General features: G+C 34.4%; 1 protein-coding gene across 4 annotated transcripts in view; it reads left to right on the top strand.

The window, feature by feature from the left end:
• The first annotated feature begins 13 nt into the window (after nucleotides 1-13).
• LOC125668370 (uncharacterized) overlaps nucleotides 14-24,729 on the top strand; it is a 33,047-nt gene continuing 8,331 nt past the window's right edge. Inside the window, exons 1-11 of one of the 4 annotated variants that reach the window (XM_056164406.1) lie at nucleotides 117-295; nucleotides 11,015-11,225; nucleotides 11,369-12,048; nucleotides 12,867-13,014; nucleotides 14,297-15,070; nucleotides 15,184-15,362; nucleotides 17,184-17,340; nucleotides 17,553-17,623; nucleotides 17,933-17,987; nucleotides 20,629-20,753; nucleotides 23,605-23,763. In XM_056164406.1, the coding sequence (XP_056020381.1) occupies nucleotides 11,060-11,225; nucleotides 11,369-12,048; nucleotides 12,867-13,014; nucleotides 14,297-15,070; nucleotides 15,184-15,362; nucleotides 17,184-17,340; nucleotides 17,553-17,623; nucleotides 17,933-17,987; nucleotides 20,629-20,753; nucleotides 23,605-23,763 (2,514 nt within the window). In that variant the 5' untranslated portion in view covers nucleotides 117-295; nucleotides 11,015-11,059. Of the gene's footprint in view, nucleotides 296-319; nucleotides 505-11,014; nucleotides 11,226-11,368; nucleotides 12,049-12,866; nucleotides 13,015-14,296; nucleotides 15,071-15,183; nucleotides 15,363-17,183; nucleotides 17,341-17,552; nucleotides 17,624-17,932; nucleotides 17,988-20,545; nucleotides 20,754-23,604; nucleotides 23,764-24,729 lie in introns of those variants that run through there. The other 3 variants (XM_056164410.1, XM_056164404.1, XM_056164403.1) reach the window with 3 other exon arrangements.

Here is a 24,729-nt window from a genome sequence, read left to right as displayed (position 1 = left end):
AAGAAATAAAATTACAGCGGAACTGAATACTGCGAAAGGCAACACACAATTCAGTGGTTTTCCAGAAGGTATTTTATATGGGCCTGAAATAACTTTCACCCCCGAAACGCTGATATTTACAATGATGTCAGGTTGATTTAAACTTATCATTTATACACTCATACCCCCGTTGTCACCTGACACAAAACGAAAGAGGAAGTGCATTCTAAAATCGGAGCTAGCGCTAAAACCTAAACCAGTTATACGAGTGTCTTTTTAAAGATGGACTTGACGTAATAAGCGGTCTACAATTACGGTAAGCAATACCATTGTTTAGATCCACTGTGTGTCTTATAAAGTTACATGTGTCCGGAATTGGCCTGGTGTCAAACCGAAGTACCGCTAGCGATTTTAAAGGTTTTATAATATTTTATAATAAACTCTTATTCTCAAGTTATTTCCACCATACCCTCCCGGACTAGCTAGGTTAAGGCTACTCTACGTTTATCAAATTCTTAGGAAAAGGTGAGTAGATGCACAGTAGAGTTTGAATAGTATTTTGCTGAAATATAGCCTTATTGTTGAAAAATTCTTTTAAAGTACTCCTGGTTTTAGTAAATTACGGTGGTCAGTAAAAGACATGTATTGGAGATTTTTTTTAAATCGTGATCAAAAAATGATAAAAGAAAATTCATGGCCACGAAAAATAATAATCTGAAACGAGTTTTACCATGATTCACATTCATTTGCATAACTTACAGTTCTAATATGAATTTAGTGGACATGTAATGACTGTTTAATGTATATTATAATTATATAATCGATGGTATGACACCAAGAAGGGATCTACATGTACCCGGTACCTATGAGGCTCGTTACAATAATAGGGTTCGAAGGTACCTATCTATATCAATGAAGAAAATGTATAATAGTTAATACAATAATTTATTGATAGTATCAGAAACACAAGTATAGTCAGATCGGTAAAGTTGTCTACTAGTAACCAGCTACTAGTAACTGGCTACTTAAAATAAGAAAAGTTGGCTACTAGTAGCCAGCTACTTGAACCAGGAAAAGTTAGCTACTAGTAGCCAGTTACTAGTAGCCAGCTACTAAAAGTAAGAAAAGTTAGCTACTCGTAGCCAGCTACTACAAAATATAAAAGTTATAATTACTGATAGCTCGCTACCAGATAATGGTTAATGAGTTTGAAAATTATTATCTATCAGATTTATTTCTAAAGAGGACGAGGAGTCGTATGAAATTTCATGCTCAATTATCCCCAATTACATAACGTTGCAAAGCAAAATACGAATACACTTTTTCAACTGAGTGTTTACTTTAAAAGTGATAAAGATTGAATTCAGACTTTCAATCATTTGATATACCATCCATTTTGAGATATCTGCTACTTTTACAATTTGATTCGAGTTACCCTGAAATTTCAACATAAGTGTGAATACTACGGAAGCCCATTAGTGCAAACCAAAACTAAATAAAAAACGAAATTATTATATAAAAAACGAAATTATTATTTAAAATACGAAATTATTATATAAAATACGAAATTATTAAATAAGAAAAGGAACGTACTGTACTGATGCGAACTGATGCATGTAAGTCATTAATTCTACATGACACGGCAAAGTATTCAATACTTGGCATAAACGAAGGCCACCTGGCACCAGTTTTAGCAGCCACACTGGTACACACCGTATCACACCACCGAAACTTAATTAGTGTAAAATCAAGTGATTGTTGAGGTACCTGACTGATGGGAGCCATATATTTTCTTACTTATACACGGTCAGCTAGCCTATGATATCACACCACTCTACACAAACATGCAATTTGAGGAATTAATGACTGCAGTAGAAACATACTACAGTAAATCGGACAAATCTGTCTATGCAATAAATACATCATTCACTGGCGATCTGAGCCTTCTCTTCAGATTAATTTTGGGAAATAATACTTTTAAATTTAATTCAAAAGTTTATAAACAGATATTTGGATGTGTTATAAGGGTCTAAATGCTCCCCATCTGTATGCGATATCCGACTACATCAGATAACCAAGGATTTCCAGGTAAACATCGCATAACGTACCAAGTGTGTTATCATGACGATGGCTTTGTTTTATTATGTTCATGGTGAAGAAAAAGAAATCCGGCCATGATTTATTCGCTATAGCAAATTCTGCTCATCAACTGCTTAAATTCACGTGTGAAATATCTGTAAATAAAATGCATTTCTTGGGCAGTACGGTGTATAAAGGAAAATGATTTGAGGCAACTCGCATTCTAGATTTGAAAACGTACATCAAACCTACAAATTGGAACGAAAAAGTGCACATAATCCTTCAGTTTATAAGGGATTTATAAAAGGTGAAACTATTTGCCATATTTACTGGTAAATTAGCCGACGAATATACCACTTTATCTTAGAATGTAAATTACTATACGCTCTACGGAAAGAATTTTGGGTTCCTAGATATTGTCATGTACCAAATACACTGAAATGTAGAGAGTTAATGACAACATGAAACCTAAAACAGTTTTTAAAAAAACAACTATGTATATCCATATGTTAGTCTGCTGTCCTTCCTAAGATGTATATATATTAAATTATATGCATTATGTCCTCCACCTTTATTTTGAGCTAATGCACATACATGTGTATGTATTAGTTATATACTTGTACCTTTGGCAATGTTGTTTAAATACTAACTTATATATTTATGTACCTCGTGTACCATTGTATGAATGATTTGAGTGAATAAATTAATTGAATTGATTGAAGAAATTCTTAAAGATTTCAAATCAAACCCTCTAAAGAGGGGCTATAGTGATAATTAAATCAATAAAAAAAGTACAAGTACTAGTGGTACTTGATAACTACGATCGAGCCACCTCTGTTATCGGGTGTAAATAAAAGCAAAAAACCGGGTATACCCCTTGTTTTTATCACCAAATACAACCCATAAAGCAAAAGCTTTTAAATTAACGACACATCCTCCAGAGAGACAAAGACGTTTTCTCTGTTCTACATTGTACCTATAGTGTGGTTCATACCAACGCAATAAAAATTTAAGGGATATGCTCACACCTTCATTTCAGAATAATCAACCTGCATGATAATTGTGAAGTGCAAATAGACTTCTGATGAGGCGGATCTGCATGCAGCTAAACTTCAATCTATCGATCAATCCAATCAATTTGCTCAATTTTCACACCGCCGAAACACTTAATTAGTGTAGAGTCAAGTGATTGTTGAGTTATGTGGCTGATGGGAGCCATATATATTCTTACTAGATTTATGGGGGCTAGTGTTGAAGTAATTTTGGAGAAATCTTGTAATCCGATACACGAGGTTTGGGACCTTTCAGGGAACATAGTAGATAAACGTGTAGTGAATGGATAAGTTGGCTAATTTGTAATGTCATTAGATTTCTGTAAAACTCCATTGGCGATGATGAAATCGCAGTAAATCAAAGAATTAGGAGCCATGTTTCCTTCCTTGTTAAGCTCCACTGACACACACACACACACATTATATTCACAAAAACTGTTCTTAATTTCGTTTTTTATTTAATAATTTCGTTTTTTATTTAGTTTTCATTTTTTATTTAATAATTTCGTTTTTTATTTAATTTTGGGTTTTTTATATATTAATTACGTTTTTTATTTAATATTTTCGTTTTTATTTATTAATTTCGTTTTTTATTTAATAATTTCGTTTTTTATATAATAATTTCGTTTTTTATTTAGTTTTCGTTTTTTATATAATAATTTCGTTTTTTATTTAATAATTTCGTTTTTTATTTAGTTTTTGGCTTGCACTAATGGGCTTCCGTAGAATACCGTAAGAAACTTTATGTTTGTATTAGATATCTGACGAATTTACGACTATACATATGATAAGAAGTGATAGAGGTTGTTTTGGTACGCCACGAATTTTCAGATATCGCTCTTTAGGAAATCAGTTACTTATACATTTTGATTATCGGTACAATGAAATTTCAAGATCCGTGTGAATACCTTAAAGAACTCCGTGTTTATCTTATATATTTAACTAACTTCCAACGATACGTATGGCGAATAGTGATATTGTGTATCGTGATATGTCATCAATTTTCAAATATCACGCTTAAGGAAGTCAGCTACACATACCTTTTGATGGCAGGTAAACTGAAATTTCAAGTTTTTCGAAAATATCTTAAGGAACTCTGAGATTGTATTAGATATCTGACTAATTTACAATTATTAAAGTGAAGAAGATTGATATTAGGTATCTTGACATGCCATAAATTTCCAGATATCACGCTTAAGGAAGTCAGCTACTTGTATCTTTTGACTCCTGGTATCCTGAAATTTCAGGTTTTTCATAAATATCTTAAAGAACTCTGTGCTTGTATTAGATATTTGACTAGTTTACAACTATTCATGTGAAGTGGAGTGGTACTAGGTATCTTTATATGCCATTAATTTTGAGATATCATGCTTAAGGAAGTCAGCTACTTATACCTTTTGATTGCAGGTAATCTGAAAATTAAAGATTTTAGAAAATATTTTAAGGAGCTCCGTATTTGTTTTATATATCTGATTAATTTAACAATGCACATATGACAAAATCTGATATCAGGTATCTTGATATGCCATCAATTTTTAGATATCACGCTTAAGGAAGTCAGCTACTTATACCTTTTGATTCCTGGTAACCTGAAATTTCAAGTTTTTCATAAATATCTTTAAGAACTCTATATTTGTATTAGATATCTGACTAATTTACAACTACCCACGTGAAGAGGTGTGATATTAGGTAAATTGATATGCCAACAATTTTCGGATATCATACTTAACGAAGTCAGCTACTTATACCTTTTGATTGCAGGAAACATGAAATTTCAAGTTTTCTACCAATATTTTAAGGAACTCTGAGTTTGTATTAAATATCTGACTAATTTCCAATTATCAAAGTGAAGAAGAGTGATATTAGGTATCTTGATATGTCATCAATTTCCAGATATCACGCTTAAGAAAGTCAGATAGTTATACCTTTCGATTCCAGGCAACCTGAAATTTCAAGTATTTCATAAATATCTTAAAGAACTCTGTGTTTGTATTAGATGTCTGACTAGTTTACAACTATCCATGTGAAGTGGAGTGGTACTAGGTATCTTGATATGCCATTAATTTTGAGATATCACGCTTAAGGAAGTCAGCTACTTATACCTTTTTGTTGCAGGTAACCTGAAATTTCATGTTTTTCATAAATATCTTAAAGAACTCTGAGTTTGTATTAGCTATCTGACTAGTTTACAACTATGCATTTGAAGTGAAGTGGTACTAGGTATCTTGATATGCCATTAATTTTGAGATATCACGCTTAAGGAAGTCAGCTACTTATACCTTTTGGTTGCAGGTAACATGAAATTTCAAGTTTTTCATAAATATCTTAAAGAACGCCTTGTTTATATTAGATATCTGACTAATTTACAACTATCCATGTGAAGTGGAATGGCATTAGGTATCTTGATAGGCCATCAATTTTCAGATATCACCCTTAAGGAAGTCAGCTACTTATACCTTTTGATTGCAGGTAACATGAAATTTCAAGTTTTCTACCAATATTTTAAGGAACTCTGAGTTTGTATTAGATACCTGACTAATTTACGATTATCAAAGTGAAGAAGAGTGATATTGGGTATCTTGACATGCCATAGATTTCCAGATATCACCCTTAAGGAAGTCAGTTACTTGTACCTTTTGATTTCTGGTATCCTGAAATTTCAAGTTTTTCATAAATATCTTAAAGAACTCTGTGCTTGTATTAGATATCTGACTAATTTACGACTATCCATGTGAAGTGGAGTGGTACTAGGTATCTCGATATGTCATGAATTATCAGATATCACGCTTAAGGAAGTCAGCTACTTATACCTTTTGATTGCAGGTAACATAAAATTTCAAGTTTTCTACCAATATTTTAAGGAACTCTGAGTTTATATTAGATATCTGACTAATTTACAATTATCAAAGTCAAGAAGATTGATATTAGGTATCTTGATATGCCATATATTTCCAGATATCACGCTTAAGGAAGTCAGCTACTTATACCTTTTGATTCCTGGTAACCTGAAATTTCACGTTTTACATAAATATCTTAAAGAACTCTGTATTTGTATTAGATATCTGACTAATTTACAACTATCCACGTGAAAAGGTGTGATATTAGGTATCTTGATATGCCAACAATTTTCGGATATCATAATTAACGAAGTCAGCTACTTCTACCTTTTGATTGCAGGTAACCTGAAATTTCAAGTTTTTCATAAATATCTTAAAGAACTCTTTGTTTGTATTAGATATCTGACTAATTTACAACTATCCATGTGAAGTGGAATGGTATTAGGTATCTTTACATGTCATCAATTTTCAGATATCACCCTTAAGGAAGTCAGTTACTTATACCTTTTGATTGCAGGTACCATGAAATTTCAAGTTTTTCATAAATATCTTTAAAAAACCGTGTATTTGTATTAGATATCTGACTAATTTACAACTATCAACGTGAAGAGGTGTGATATTAGGTATCTTGATATGCCAACAATTTTCGGATAACATGCTTCACGAAGTCATCTACTTATACCTTTTGATTTTAGGTAACCTGAAATTTCAAGTTTTTCATAAATATCTTAAAGAAGTTGTTTGTATTAGATATCTGACTAATTTACAACTATCCATATGAAGTGGAATGATATTGGGTATCTTGATATGCCATCAATTTTCAGATATCACCCTTAAGGAAGTCAGCTACTTATACCTTTTGATTTCAGGTAAACTGAAATTTCAAATGTTTGGTAAATATTTTGAGGATTTCCGTTTTTGTTTTAGATATCTGATTAATTTACCAATGCACATATGACAAGGAGTTATATCAGGTATCTTGATATGCTTTCAATTTTCAGATATCTCGCTTAAGGAAGTCAGCTACTTGTACATTTTGATTTCAGGTAACCTGAAATTTTAAATTTTTAGAAAATATTTTAAGGATCTCCGTGTTTGTTTTAGATATCTGATTAATTTAACAATGCACGCATGACAAGATGTGATATTAGGTATTTTGATATGCCATCAATTTTCAGATATCACGTTTAAGGAAGTCAGCTACTTATACCATTTGATTCTAGGTAGCCTGAAATTTCAAGTTTTTCATAAATATCTTAAAGAACTCTGTATTTGTATTAGATATCTGACTAATATTAAGTTTTCCCTACACATCTTAAGGAACTCTGCGTTTGTATTAGATATATCATTAATTTACCAACTCACATATGACAAGGAGTGATAATACGTATCTTATTATGCCATCAATTTTAAGATATCACGTTTAAGGAAGTCAGCTACTTATACCTTTTGATTCCAGGTAACATAAGGTCACATGGATAGTTGTAAATTAGTCAGATATTTAATACAAACAAGGAGATCCTTAAGATATTTATGAAAAACTTGAAATTTCAGGTTGTCAGGAATCAAAAGCTATAAGTAGCTGACTTCCTTTCTCGTGATATCTGAAAATTGATGGCATATTAAGCTACTTAATATCACACCTTGTCATATGGGAGATGGTAAATGAATGATATATTTATTACAAACGCAGAGTTCCTTAAGATATGTATGGAAGACTTAGATTGCCAGGAATGAAAGGGTATAAGTAGCTGACTTCCTTAAGGGGATATCTGAAAATTGTTAGCACGTCAAGATACCTAATATCATACTTCTTCACGTTGATAGTTGTAAATTAGTCAGATATCTAATAGAAATACAGAGTTCTTTAAGATATTTATGAAAAACTTGAAATTTCATGTTACCTGGAAACAAAATGTATAAGTAGCTGACTTCCTTAAGGGTGATATCTGAAAATTGATGACATATCAAGATACCTATTACCACTCCACCTCACATGGATAGTTGTAAACTAGTCAGATATCTAATACAAACTCAGAGTTCTTTAAGATATTTATGAAAAACTTGAAATTTCAGGTTACCTAAAATCAAAAGGTATAAGTAGCTGACTTCCTTAAGGGTGATATCTGAAAATTGTTGGTATGTCAAGATACCTAATAACATACTTCTTCACGTAGATAGTTGTAAATTAGTCAGATATCTAATAGAAATACAGAGTTCTTTAAGATATTTATGAAAAACTTGAAATTTCGTGTTACCTGAAATCAAAATGTATAAGTAGCTGACTTCCTTAAGGGTGATATCTGAAAATTGATGGCATATCAAGATACCTAATACCATCCCAGTTCACATGGATAGTTGAAAATTAGTCATATATCTAATATAAACAAGGAGTTATTTAAGATATTTATGAAAAACTTGAAATTTCAGGTTACCTGCAATCAAAAGGTATAAGTAACTGACTTCGTTAAAGATGATAACTGAAAATTGATGGCATATCAAGATACCTAGTACCACTCCACTTTACATGGATAGTTGTAAACTAGTCAGATATCTAATAGAAACACAGAGTTCTTTAAGATATTTATGAAAAACTTGAAATTTCAGGTTGCATGGAATCAAAAGGTATAAGTAGCTGACTTCCTTAAGGGCGATATCCAAAAATTGTTGGCATATCAAGATACCTAATACCGTCCAACTTCACATGGTTAGTTGAAAATTAGTCAGATATCTAATAGAAATACAGAGTTCTTTAAGATATTTATGAAAAACTTGAAATTTCAGGTTGCCTGGAATCAAAAGGTATAAGTAGCTGACTTCCTTAAGCGTGATATCTGGAAATTTATTGCATGTCAAGATACCTAATATCACTCTTCTTCACTTTGATAATTGTACATTAGTCAGATATCTAATACAAACTCAGAGTTCCTTAAAATATTGGTAGAAAACTTGAAATTTCATGTTACTTGCAATCAAAAGGTATAAGTAGTTGACTTCCTTAAGGGTGATATCTGAAAATTGTTGGCATATCAAGATACCTAGTACCACTCCACTTCACATGGATAGTTGTAAACTAGTCAGATATCTAATACAAACACAGAGTTCTTTAAGATATTTATGAAATACTTGAAATTTCAGGATACCAGGAATCAAAAGGTATAAGTAGCTGACTTCCTTAAGCGTGATATCTGGAAATTTATGGCATGCCAAGATACCTAATATCACTCTTCTTCACTTTGATAATTGTATATTAGTCAGATATCTAATACGAACTCAGAGTTCCTTAAGATATTTGCGAAAAACTTGAAATTTCAGTTTACCTGCCATCAAAAGGTATATGTAGCTGACTTCCTTCAGCGTGATATCTGAATATTGATGACATATCACGATACCCCCAATATCACTACTAGCCATACGTATCGTTGTAAGTTAATTAAATATATGATATAAACACGGACTTCCTTATGGTATTCACACGGATCTTGAAATTTCATTTTACCGATAATCAAAATGTATAAGTAACTAATTTCCTAAAGAGCAATATCTGAAAATTCGTGGCGTACCAAAACACCATGTATCACTTCTTGCCATATGTATAGTCGTAAATTCGTCAGATATCTAATACAAACATAAAGTTTCTTACGGTACTAATGTTGGAATTTCAGGGTAACTCGAATCAAATTGTAAAAGTAGCAGATATCTCAAAATGGATGGTATATCAAATGATTGAAGGTCTGAATTCAATCCGTATCACTTTTAAAGTAAACACTCAGTTGAAAAAGTGTATTCGTATTTTGCTTTGCAACGTTATGTAATTGGGATAATTGAGCATGAAATTTCATACGACTCCTCGTCCTCTTTAGAAATAAATCTGATAGATAATAATTTTCAAACTCATTAACCTTTATCTGGTAGCGAGCTATCAGTAATTATAACTTTTATATTTTGTAGTAGCTGGCTACGAGTAGCTAATTTTTCTTACCTTTAGTAGCTGGCTACTAGTAACTGGCTACTAGTAGCTAACTTTTCCTGGTTCAAGTAGCTGGCTACTAGTAGCCAACTTTTCTTATTTTAAGTAGCCAGTTACTAGTAGCTGGTTACTAGTAGCCAACTTTACCGATCTAGTTTAGTCAGAGTTCAATTGCTCGGCTAAAATGTCTTGGTAATAAAACACTGATGGGAATCTGGTGTCGATCGGTGCCCGGTACTACTAGGTATCCGGTGTAACTAGGTATCCGGTGTAACTAGGTATCCGGTATAACTAAATATCCGGTGTAACTAGGTGTCCGGTGTAACTAGGTGTCCGGTGTTCGGTGCTATAAGTGTGGTCGTTCTCGAACACTACGACTAGTCTAGTATAATCTAGTATTAACTACTAGATTATGATAGCAAAGTATCGATCTCCCACTCAATGATCAGTATTGCAACCAGAACTAATTTAATTATACATAAAAATTCATCCCCCACAATCTATAGCATATCATGCATAAAGAACATTGTTAAACTAAGTACAGTATCCAAGTAACTAGGTGCAAGGTGTTTGTGCAGCGACTCTAAAATAACTCCGTGTGTAACATATCAAAATCCACCACCCTAAATCTATAACATCGTCATAGACTATATATTCAATGAACAGGGATATATCATATGCATACCATGCAAATCTACTGCTACCAAGTATACATTCATACAGAAGATATAATTAATCAATTTTAAATTCAACGCACCTGAAATGTGCGGTGACGGTGCAACTTCGCACCGAACTATAAAATCATCTAAGTTTTCTAATTTAATAGCATGTAATAAACTAAAGATCCAACTAGACCCGTTAAAATTAACAATAACTTCAATACTAACTATAAACTAGAAGATTGGGGCCCTTGCGATTCTACGCTTCGGGGGGGGGGGGGCATTTAAATTTAACAAATTATACTATAGTGATGAGACAGACAGTGGACATTCAGAAATCCGTCTCAGGTGAGCAAAACAATACAAGGCGCAGTCTATTTCTAATTTGAATAACTCTCATATGAATAAAATACATCCGTTGCAATCTGTCAATTTCAGATGACACCTTTAAGGCAATAACCGAAGGTTCGGACAGCAGGAAGGATGACGGACAATAGCTATACCGCTCTCATTTCATATCCTGCCTTGAGCTCTACAACATATGCCTCTATCTCTCCACAGAGTGAGGATTATTTTGTCAGCGCTGAAAGCTACCAGAGGACTGGGTGGAATGAACCCAAAATACTTCGCAGCCTGATATCTTCCAAAGGTCTGTATAATTAATTGGTTTATTTTATCGGGTTTGATATTTCTGTTCTGACACGACATTCATTTAGGTCTCTTTAATATCACAGTCCGTAGAAGCAACAACAGTGCCAATGCACTTAGCAAACTTTTACTTTTTGATTTTAGATCAAACGGAACTAGTTGAGGAATTTGAAGCAAAATGCAGAATCGGGACTGGTGTAGATTTGGATGATTTGATTCAAAGAACCCGTACTCATATCATACCGGGTTTAATAAAAAAGAAAAATTTCACAGATCTGTCAAAACTCTTGGTATGCAACGACAGGTTATTTCAAAAATTCGTTCTGCGAAAATTAAAATCTGTAATTTGCAATATAGACATTTCACTTGTGTCTTTCGTTGACGTCACAAACTGTCTTACCAATGTGATGAAGATATTTCGTGGAGAAAATGCAGAGTCGGCTTTGGAGATGGGGTACGAATCTTGTTTGCCTCTAATGGATTTGTTTGCAATCGCCATGCTACAGCACTGCTTTCGAAATAATGAAAAGAAAACTATTGAAACTGGAATTCGCTCAATGTCTAAGGAAATGGAGACTATATCTATGGAACTCATTTCAAAAAAGAAATTTAAAAAAATCCAACCAAAGAATTTTTCTGCTTTGGAATGCATCAACCTGTTCGTCAAGTCTCTTTCCGGGTTTCAGTTGAGTAGGGTTTCTCAAACAATTTTCGAACGATGGGAAGACGCTTTCCTCTCAAAACAACATGCTGAACAGCTAGATTTCGTAGTCAGACAACCATTCTATGAACAATACATGGTCATGTTTGGATTTCTTCTAAAGGTACTTCCCAATTCTGAAAAGTAAGGGGGTATATTTTTATTCTTTGATTGCTAGCATTATTCTGTACCCGTCATAAATGAGCCTTATTATGGTGTGATTCAGTGCGTCTATCTGTCTGTCAGCAGGTTTTGGCTCAGATAAAACAACTTATTTTCAATTATTAGAAGAAGAAGTATCGAACAAGTGAAGATAACGAAGTGATCAATGTCTTAGATCATATAAAGATACAATTAAAATTATGAGACGGACAAACACGAGGATAGGTGCCTTGCAGGGGTAAGCATTCCCTGTGGACCGGTCACACCCGCCTTTGAGCCCTACATGTATATCAATTGAGGAATCCGTAGTCAAAATCAGTATATGTAAAGAGCGATCTAACAGTTGATATGAAATAGTTGAGAGACATAAACACCACACGCAGGTCATAATGGAATATTGCTACATAAATATGGAAAGTTGACTGCATAAGATTGGATTTTTTTTTTTAAAATTTGATATTTAACAAAGTCATCTTAAAGCTAATATTTCATTTATACGCTCATATATCAGAGAATGTGTCTAAAGAACGCTGTCAGAGCCTTTTTGAAAACGAATTAATGGTTTATTTGAATGTGAATCCTTTGATTACTACTACACCACTGAATAGTTTTGCTGTGAATCCTTTGATTACTACTACACTACTGAATAGTTTAGACGGGCATATTTTGCTGTGAATCCTTTGATTACTACTACACTACTGAATAGTTTAGACGGGCGTATTTTGCTGTGTGAGTGTTACTTTTGTATTCCTAACCATGTTACTTGTTTCTGAATTTCAGCTTAAGAAAAATGTTTCGGTGCATGATCATTTTTTAAAATTTGTTCACCTGCTTCTTAAAAAAAGTGTTGACAAGAAATGGTCAGATGTTCAGCACCATGCTTTGGCAGAGACTGCCTTACGTGGAATGGGATCGTGGTTATGCCATTGTAAGTAGTAGGCATACAATACCTAGTGTGTGTCATTTCAATTTTCTACAGATATCTGAAAACAGTAACAAAGGACAAGGTAAAAATAAAAGGAAATTTGATGTGTCGCGTGCGATGATAAATTTTTTGAAACATTATCATAGATAAGTACTGAAACTTCTACTCTTTTTATGATTAAGACCTCCATTGTAAACGTTGAATGGTTGGTAGTACATGCATATTGTTTAACGTCTCATTGGAGAATTTTTCACTCGGTGCCTTGGTTTTTGCGGTCGCATCCGGAGGACCGTCCCATTTAGTCGCCTCTTACGACAAGCAAGGGGTACTGAGTACCTATTCTAACCCAAATCCCCACGGAACTTGAACGTTGAATTGTGCAATCAAATTGTATACCATGTGTACGAACTTATGTGGTAATCGAAATAAAACTTCTCTCTACCAATTCAAAAGCACACAAGATATCTTATTCACGACTTTTATTCACCTCAAAACGGTTGCCAATTTGAAATAGATGAGTTACATAATATCAAGGTGGCTATGATGTTTCATCAAAAACTCAAACGAAAACACAATGCAAAACCTCCGCAGAAGGAGATTGGTTTTACAGTTTGAAAATTAATGCTTTCAACAATGTAAAGTGAAATGGACGTTGGATATATACATTCTTCAGTACATCTAGAAATCAGGTGTTCCATTTCATGGATTAAAAGAAACGATATATCATTGTGAGGCAAGCGACACAAAAGGTTCCCGCTTTGTGGCATTATTTGCTATGTACAAGGTCCATAATTCTCTAAAAAAAAAAAAAAAAAAATATAGGTCAACAACGTCCAAACTCAAAATTGATCTGTAACCCATTAATATAATTTTCAGTTCAATATCTGCAGGGATAGAAAAGGTTCAGAATACTGTCAAATCCATGAAAGCTAAGTTCAAGCTCCATAACTCTTTCCAAATTATATCAATAAAACCCAAACTCCATCTTCAACTATAACCCATTGATAAAAGTTCATATCAATATCTGAAGGGATAGCCCACAGACGTTTCGAAAACTCAATACACGCACAGGCTGATCACTACAGAGCGACCGCCTATTAAGGAGCCCTACTAAATGTATGTTTCTACATGAAATAGAAAAATGAATACTTCATTCCATCAAAAGACAGGGAATGAGTGTAATATGTAATTAAATATCAGAAATATATAGCATCCCTGTCATTGTATTTTTGTTTAAAGTGGATAAAATGACATTATTAACAAATAAATCCAATTCGCATTTTAGCTAAAGAAAAGAATGCTATGCTGATGAACGCTGTAGAGGTTTGCTGGAAGGGACTCTCTGGTCACCAGGGATTTATATCCCTCCCCGAGGAACTGTCTGATCATCTCTTTTCAAGTGACAAACAAAGAGTTCAATCTGTAATCCAAACGCTGAACATATCTGAGAGATATTTGTTAGAATGTACGGAAAAGTACCTTCAAAGACGAGTGATAGATATAGTCATCCATGACGTCAATAGAACAACTCTCCCCAAAAAGAGTGACCATTCCTACTGGTCCATATGTCAGGGTCGAATCAATAAGTGGGAGGTAACCATCTCCATTCATGTCCCAGGTATCTCACAGAGCTTTCTAAAGGGAGCAGACGAAGAGAATATATTAAACAAAATGTTGGAGAATGATTTCAAAATACTTAAAGGACTCCAGAAAAATGAAACTCATGTAAATATCATTCGAATGCTTGCTTATAGTGACTTGGGCAGTTCGCTTTCGTTTTATGTGAAGGACATGCACAAATCTAGAATGCTAGAAAAGCTTTTGCATGAACGAGAAAGAAAAGGAATACTCTCAGTTTCTTGGTTCAATAATCGCCTGATTGAGATTATCAAAGCTCTCATTTATCTTCGTCGCCAGAAGATTGTTCACCGTGATCTCACTCTTAGGGCATTCCATCTCGCTAGATTTTCTGGAACAGAAGAGGATGTCGCTGTTCTGTATGATTTTAATCTTGCATGTCAAACTGATTTCAGCCTAACAGCACCTAGCAAAGTAGCAGGTAAACGTTTTTCAATAAATCTTTGGAGATCTATAGCTACAGTTTTCAAATTGCAGATTTTACAAAGCTTTAAATATAATTTGTACATTTTTCTTTACTACGATTTTCTTTAGACTTGCACGGAGATGGAATTCCTATTCGATGGTCTGCTGTAGAGTCAATTCTTCAGGATAACTATGACGTAAGATCGGATATCTGGATGTTTGGTCACTTGATTCACGAGATGTTTACCTACGGATGTGAACCGTTCACGGACCAGTATAGCTCTACCACAGATGATATCATATCGGGGGTACTTAACATTCCCAGTAAATTATAAATATGTAAATCAAATAAGTACGTTATTGATGAAAAAGATCAACACAGTGACAATGATGATAAAAAATTAACTATATTTGTAGACATCTGAGGCTGCGTTAAAATTTTAGCTGTGATATGGTGATGTGATATTCTATTTTGTGGTCCTGCATTAAATTTGTCGGCAGGTGTGACCGGTCGACAGGGGATGCTTACTCCTCCTAGGCACCTGATTCCACCTCTAGTGTGTCCAGGTGTCCGTGTTTGCCCAACTATCTATTTTGTATTGCTTATAGGAGTTGTGAGATTGATCACTGTTTGTTATCTTTACCTTTATAGGAGTTGTGAGATTGATCACTGTTTGTTATCTTTACCTTTATAGGAGTTGTGAGATTGATCACTGTTTGTTATCTTTACCTTTATAGGAGTTGTGAGATTGATCACTGTTCGTTATCTTCACCTTTATAGGAGTTGTGAGATTGATCACTGTTTGTTATCTTCACCTTTATAGGAGTTGTGAGATTGATCACTGTTCGTTATCTTCACCTTTATAGGAGTTGTGAGATTGATCACTGTTCGTTATCTTCACCTTTATAGGAGTTGTGAGATTGATCACTGTTCGTTATCTTCACCTTTATAGGAGTTATGAGATTGATCACTATTTGTTATCTTCACCTTTATAAGAGTTATGAGATTGATCATAGTTCGTTATCTTCACCTTTATAGGAGTTGTGAGATTGATTACTGTTCGTTATCTTCACCTTTATAGGAGTTGTGAGATTGATCACTGTTTGTTATCTACACCTTTATAGGAGTTGTGAGATTGATTACTGTTCGTTATCTTCACCTTTATAGGAGTTGTGAGATTGATCACTGTTTGTTATCTTCACCTTTATAGGAGTTGTGAGATTGATCACTGTTCGTTATCTTCACCTTTATAGGAGTTGTGAGATTGATCACTGTTCGTTATCTTCACCTTTATAGGAGTTGTGAGATTGATCACTGTTCGTTATCTTCACCTTTATAGGAGTTATGAGATTGATCACTATTTGTTATCTTCACCTTTATAGGAGTTATGAGATTGATCATAGTTCGTTATCTTCACCTTTATAGGAGTTGTGAGATTGATTACTGTTCGTTATCTTCACCTTTATAGGAGTTGTGAGATTGATCACTGTTTGTTATCTTCACCTTTATAGGAGTTGTGAGATTGATTACTGTTCGTTATCTTCACCTTTATAGGAGTTGTGAGATTGATCACTGTTTGTTATCTTCACCTTTATAGGAGTTGTGAGATTGATCACTGTTCGTTATCTTCACCTTTATAGGAGTTGTGAGATTGATCACTGTTATCTTCACCTTTTGTCGGATGATATAGCCCTCTGTCGTTATAGGATGATATGGTCCCTAATCAGTGACTTTGCATTAGATATTTCAAATGTTATAGAGTGATATAGCCTCCTTTTGGTGGCCCCGCATCAGACAGTTTAGTTGGTATCGGAAGGTATTCTTTGAAATCATTAGTTTTCGCGAAGGTTTAATTTTTGTCTGTACCTCCTATTCTACGAATTTCAATTAAACCACATTTACAAAGTGTTTCAATATACAGAAACCCTATTAATGAAATTACATCCCAGTGAAACTGTGAAATCTTGACAGTCTATCGAAATTGGCCGCATAATATCTCCACCAGCCGGAAAACAATGTATCGAAACTTTCTATTGTTATCGGGTTATCGATCTTGTATCCTATTGGAAGCCCTGCATTAAAACTTTCAGTTAGCTTTCTAGTAATGAATCTTTATTGAATATTTCAGTTGTTATCGGGTGATATAGCCTCCTATTGGTGGCCTTGCATTCCTCTTGCTTATCACAAAATTTCCGTCTCGTGCTGGATGACAAACCCCGATGAGAGACCATCTCCCGACGAAATTCTTCAAACCCTGCGACAGTTAAGGGGTCAATGGAAAGAAGGTATATATGTCATAGGATTTTGTTAGTTGTGTGATCCGTTTTAGGGATTGTATTTAGGATATATAATTTTTGAAGGTCGATACATATGAGTCCTATAGTACTCATTCCTTTGCGAATGTTTTGAATGAAATATGGTAGATAGAACATGTACAATCAAATACAAATAGATATGCATATTTCAAAATGCATAACCACTCGTATTCCTGTTGAAGAAAAAGAAGAGGCAATAGAGCTTCCATGTATAAGCCAAAGTCAGAAAGAGCGAGGACATGAACCAGAAAGGGTGTGTATATATCAAGGATTGACTTATGTTTCAACAGAAGAGTGTGAAAACAACGCAAAGAAACTTATAACCGAAAACAAAGAAACAGGGGGTTGTGTACAGCTTAAAATACCTCTTCAGAACTTAAACAGAAGAAAAAACCCCAGAATAGTATGAAAGCAAACACAAATAGTGCAAAATCGTTCATACACAGCCAATTAAAAGTCGATGAATAACTAACTAACATAAAGAAATAAACAAGAAAATCAACTAGAAAACTATCTGAGGTAGTAGTATTTTGAAATTTTGCATTCTTTCTTCTTTCTGTAGGGTGTTTCACATTTCATACGGAACCTGAAAGAAGCGAGCTTAGAAAAGAAAGAAAGTGAGTTTTTAACCCTAACATCATTTTCAATTTCTTTGATATAAAGCAAAGTCCATTTCAATAAAGTATGTATTCATAATTTTCTGATATGATATATTATTCATACAAACGTCTGATATATCATAAATGTACGACTTTTTTGAAGTAGTATTTTTATGAAGAAGTGTACATTTTTTAGCAATTTCTTTTTCTCATGCACATATAATGCAAAGAAAAACATGACCTATATCAACACTGCATATACACTGCTCACGGCGGGTGTGACCGGTCAACAGGGGATGCTTACTCCTCCTAGGCACCTGATCCCACCTTTGGTGTGTCCAGGGGTCCGTGTTTGCCCAACTATCTATTTTGTATTGCTTATAGTTGTGAGATTGATCACTGTTCGTTATCTTCACCTTGCATACAAAAGTTGAATATAACAGTGATTAATCCCATACCAGAAGAAGTTTTTATCTATCAACAATAATTATTTTCATTCATATGTCGAGTCAATATATCTTAATGAACTCGAAACAAAAGACACCCCAGGATCTTCCACATCTGCTGCAGATTTAGATTTTTTATTGAACATAAGTAGATGCTAACGGACAACTAACAACTCAACTTTATGACAAACGGCATAACTTCAGTTTCTCCATCATCAGCTTCCCATATTTATGTAGCAATATTCCATTATCATCTGCATAATTATGGTGTTTATGTCTTTCAACTGATTAGATAAGCAAGAGCTTATTCTGCGAATGGTCAGTTTATAAATCGAGACAGACTACTGACAAATACATTGATGTTAATAACATTTCAAACAGTCTCGTTTCAAGTCTGCATTTTGCAAATTTTGTGGTCGTTATAATGATTTAATTAATCAATACAACCCGTCATTGGGTAAAATGCTGTCTGAGGTGTTTCATAACATTTGAGGTCGTTCTTTACACACTGATTTTGACTATGGATAACTCCGTTTACCTGATCAAGATATTGGGCTCACGGCGAGTGTGACGGTCGGTAAGGGATGCTTACTCCTCCTAGGCACCGGAGCCCACCTCTGGTATGTCCAGGGGTCCGTGTTTTCCCTACTCTTAATTTTGTATTCTTTATAGGAGTTAAGAGATTGATCACTGTTCGTTATCTTCACGTTTTCATAATTCCATAAAGGATAAGAAATCGAGAACAGGGGAAACACGGACACCTGGAAACATCAAGGATAGGATGCCTAGCAGTAGTAAGAATCCCCTGTTGATTGGTCACATTCGCCCTGTGTATATGTATCTTTTTAAGACAGGATAATTTCTATCAACAAATGTTTGTGTCTTGTTTGCTTTTATTTGTTTTACGTTTATTCAAATTTCTTCAATCATATTGAGAGTTCCCCAGCTGTAAAAGAAGTACCGCTATGTTTAAACGTATGCAATGCGCTCAGAGTCGCAACGGTGAGAAGCGAGAGCGCTACATGTACCTCTGCGCTACCCGGACACCCAAATTTCCATTATCCTGACAGTGCCTGCCGCAAGGGACCTCGGTGTTTAAAATTTTATCGGAAAGACCCACTACTTTCAGTTCTAAATATCAAACGTTTGGCGAATCAGCAGTCATTACCCATTTTTACGTCTTGGATCGGACTTGACCAAATAACGATCATTCAGGGCTCAAACTTACAACCTCCTGGTAACTAAGCAACGCTCTAGATAGCCTCTGAACCATCTCAACTGTGTAAGTCTCAAAAGTAGGGTATTGGTAGGCGGTAGATTATATTGTCCAATGAGATTGATGTTTTGAGTTAACAAACGAATGTTTAAAGTGCTGTGCATCATGAAGTAAATTATGACAATGATTACATATTTCACTTTTGACGTCATGTTACGGGGAATGGTATAAAACTAGTTGTACCATAAGTACGTTAAAAAATTCACGTTTGATAATTCTTATCCTATAAATTTCGAGTATTTCACATAAATTTCCGAATTATTAGAGGACAGATACATGTACAACCCCTTTCAAATATAGGGGTATAAAGAATTACATTGATTTTTTTTTTAACCCAAACGGCACAATACTGTGCTATTTTGTGTTCCCATAGTTTTGAAGCAATATTCCATTATTACCTGCGTATGGTGTTTATGTTTCCCAACTGATTCGATATGCAAGGATATGTTCTAAATATGATAATTTTTTATACCCAAGCAGGCTACTGATATATAAGATGTAACAGGGGTTTCGACAGTCTCGTTTGAAGTCAGCATTTCGTAAATTATATGATCATTATAATGATCTTATTTGCAAATAAAGTCTAGCGCGTTTTATACCAATTGTTAGGCCGTTCTTCGTACTAATTTTGACTTTGGAGTATTCCATTTCCATGATCAAGATAGAAGGCACGCTGTGGGTTTGATCTGTCAACAGAGGATGCTTACTCCTCCTTGACACCTGATCCCACCGCTGGTGTTTCCAGAGATGCGTGCTTGCACTACTCTCATTTTGTATTCTTTATATGATTTATGAGATTGGTACCGTATAAGTTTTACATTGATTATATTCTTCGGTATTTTCATCTCTTCAAGTCGGAGGCGAAAAAATGGAACAGTTCATAAAACGTTCCTTGAAATCAAACCCATTGTACTTAAGCAGCTGAAATTGTTTCCAGATGTCAGGAAAACCTTCATTGAGATGAGACGTAAAAGCCAAAGAGGAACGTCTGTTGTTCTTGAGAGCGCACCACCTGTCTTGCGCAAGGATGACATTCAACGTGATGTGATCATTGAAGAGACGGTGATAAATTTTTTCGCTCGCTAATCGATAAAAGTATCAATCTGTAACAATAAAGAGTTGTTAAAATTCTTATCATTATAAATAACTTCTTATTATATATTTTATCGTTATATAATTTATATTCTAATTAACATTACGAATATATGACCCTCTGTACACTTATCAGAATGAATGTTTAGACAACCTGGATAATCTACCCTCTAAATTATGTGTAAAGAGGCGTCGTCATCCACTGTATTTTCATCATTATGTACCCAGCTTTCTTGTTTCCGATGTGAAATTCATGAATACATGTACCCTATCATTGTATAATGCTCTAATTTTTAGCTCACCTGAGCTAAAAGCTCAAGTGAGCTTTTCTGATCACCCGTATTCCGGCGTCCGTCCGTCTGTAAACTTTTAACATTTTTGACTTCTTCTCAAAAACCACTGGGTCAATTTCAACCAAAGTTGGCACAAAGCATCCTTGGGTAAAGGAAATTCTAAATTGTTAAAAGAAAGAGCCAGGCCACCTTCCAAGGGGAGATAATCAAGAAAAGGTAAAAATAGAGTAGGGTCATTAAAAAATCTTCTTCTCAAGAACCACTGGGCCAGAAAAAATGAAATTTATAGATAATCTTTACTAGGTAGTGTAGATTCTAAATTGTTAAAATCATGGCCCCCGGGGGTCGGATAGGGCCACAATAGGGAATCAAAGTTTTACATACAAATATATAGGAAAAATCTTTAAAAATCTACTTCTCCAGAACCACTGAGCCAGAAAAGCTGAGATTTATATGAAAGCTTCCATGAAAGCTTTCATTCATATGTTGATTTGATATATCCCTGTGAGATCGAAATAAAGGACACCACAGAGTCGTCCACTTTTGCTTTATACTTAGATATTTTATTGAAAGTAGACATTAACGGCAAACTGACAATCAACTGTATGACAAACGGGATGATTTCAGTTTCTACATCGTCAACTTCCCATATTTATGTAGCAATATTCAATTATCACCTGCATATGGTGTTTATATATCTCAACTGATTCGATATACAAGATATTGTTCTGCATATAGTCAGTTTTTAAATCGAGGTAAGCTACTGACAAACAAGTTGATGGTACAGGGGTTTCAACAGTCTCGATTGAAGTCAGCATTTCGCAAATTCTATGGTCGTTATAACGATCTAGTTCGTCAATACAACCTCGCATTGGGTCAAATGCTGGTTGACGTGTTTCATACCGATTTTTAAGCCGTTCTTGGCACACTGATTTTGACTATGGATAACTCCGTTTACCTGATCAGGAGATAGGGCTCACGGCGGGTGTGACCGGTCAACAGAGGATGCTTACTCCTCCTAGGCACCTGATCCCACCTCTGGTGTGTCCAGGGGTCCCTGTTTGCCCAACTATCTATTTTGTATTGCTTATAGGAGTTATGAGATTGATCACTGTTCGTTATCTTCACCTTGCATAATGCAGATTCTAAATTGTTAAAATCCTGGCCCCCGGGGGTCGGATGGGGCCACAATAGGAGATCAAAGTTTTACATACAAATATATAGGAAAAATCTTTAAAAATCTTCTTCTCAAGAACCACTGAGCCAGAAAAGCTGATATTTATATGGAAGCTTCCTGATATAGTGCAGATTCTAAATTGTTAAAATCATGGCCCCTGGGGTCGGATGGGGCCACAATAGGGGATCAAAGTTTTACATACAAATATATAGGAAAAATCTTTAAAAATCTTCTTCTCAAGAACCACTCAGCCAGAAAAGCTTATATTTCCATGAAAGCTTTCTGACATAGTGCAGATTCAAGGTTGTTAAAATCATGGCCCCTGGGGGTTGGATGGGGCCACAGGGGGGGGATAAAAGTTTTACATACAAATATATAGGGAAAATCTTTAAAAATCTTCCTCTCAAGAACCACTGAGCCAGAAAAGCTTATATTTACATGAAAGCTTTCTGACATAGTGCAGATTCAAGTTTGTTCAATCATGGCCCCTGGGGGTAGGATGGGGCCACAAGGGGGAATCAAAGTTTTACATACAAATATATAGGAAAAATCTTTAAAAATCTTCTCAAGAACCATTGGGCCTAAGAAGTTCACATTTACATAAAAGCTTTCTGACATTGTGTAGATTCAAGTTTGCAAAAACCATGGCCTCCAGGGGTAGGTTGGGGCTATAATAGGAACTACAGTTTTACATGCAAATATATATGGAAAGTCTTCTGATATGGACCAAGGTGAATCAGGTGAGCAATGTGGCCCATGAGTCTCTTGTTAATAATCGTATATGTGTTTCTAAATGGTAAAACTTAAACGATACTGTAAGTTGTTTTAATTGCTAAAATTTCACGATTTCTTACAAGGGTACATTCATAATGGTTTTAATTTCACGTTATAGGTAAATTTACTTTTAAAATTTTGACTCCGAAAACATTGAAGTATCTTTAATATACCTCGTATTATTCACTATAGGTTTAATTTCGAGGGAAAATGATAAATTTAGAGTCTAGTGAAATTAAAACCATTGTGTTGATTTTCCAGTCTACATTATATTGCATTAATTCTATAGCAAGCATTTACATACTCTCTAAGGGTAGATTATTCTAAACAGAAAATTACAGGAAGCATATTCCATCTTTCATTTGTGAGAATATTTCAGCATCAGCGCTTCGCTGTATTTCTCAATTTCACAAACATAAATCCCAATCCATTTAATGTTTTGACATTTAGTAAAGCCTGAGTATTACATGTATATAACTGAATATCTCAATTGGCTAACAATAATAAATTATGATTGTTGGAACTCTCCAATGTGGAGGATACAAAGAACAGTTCCTTAATATCAAACTAATTTTAGGAAGAACATTTATGCGTTCAAGAAAAGGTTGGAATGAAGTTCTGCGAGAAGATTCTGACCAGTATCAGTGCTGATTTTTGTAATAAAATGGGAATTGTGGACGGAATACCCTGTCGTGAAAAAGCCCATGCTACTGATCACAGTGTTGTCCATATGATAGTAAGTATAAACACTAGAGTCCAGCTGTAGTATAAACAACGTAAACAAAACAACAAACATTGTGATACATATCATAGTAAGTATAAACACTACAGTCCAGCTGTAGTAAACAACGTAAACAAACAAAACAACAAACATCGTGATACATATCATAGTAAGTATAAACACTACAGTCCAGCTGTAGTATAAACAACGTAAAGAAAACAACAAACATCGTGATACATATCATAGTAAGTATAAACACTACAGTCCAACTGTAGTAAAAACAATGTAAACAAAACAACAAACATCGTGATACATATCATAGTAAGTATAAACACTACAGTCCAGCTGTAGTAAACAACGTAAACAAAACAACAAACATCGTGATACATATCATAGTAAGTATAAACACTACAGTCCAGCTGTAGTATAAACAATGTAAACAAAACAACAAACATCGTGATACATATCATAGTAAGTATAAACACTACAGTCCAGCTGTAGTATAAACAATGTAAACAAAACAACAAACATCGTGATACATATCATAGTAAGTATAAACACTACAGTCCAGCTGTAGTATAAACAATGTAAACAAACAAAACAACAAACATCGTGATACATATCATAGTAAGTATAAACACTACAGTCCAGCTGTAGTATAAACAATGTAAACAAAACAACAAACATCGTGATACATATCATAGTAAGTATAAACACTACAGTCCAGCTGTAGTAAAGAACGTAAACAAACAAAACAACAAACATCGTGATACATGTCATAGTAAGTATAAACACTACAGTCCAGCTGTAGTATAAACAATGTAAACAAAACAACAAACATCGTGATACATATCATAGTAAGTATAAACACTACAGTCCAGCTGTAGTATAAACAACGTAAACAAACAAAACAACAAACATCGTGATACATATCATAGTAAGTATAAACACTACAGTCCAGCTGTAGTATAAACAATGTAA

Source organism: Ostrea edulis, chromosome 1, assembly GCF_947568905.1.
Source record: "Ostrea edulis chromosome 1, xbOstEdul1.1, whole genome shotgun sequence".
Taxonomy (NCBI): Eukaryota; Metazoa; Mollusca; class Bivalvia; order Ostreida; family Ostreidae; genus Ostrea; species Ostrea edulis.
This window is presented reverse-complemented; position numbering and strand designations above follow the sequence as displayed.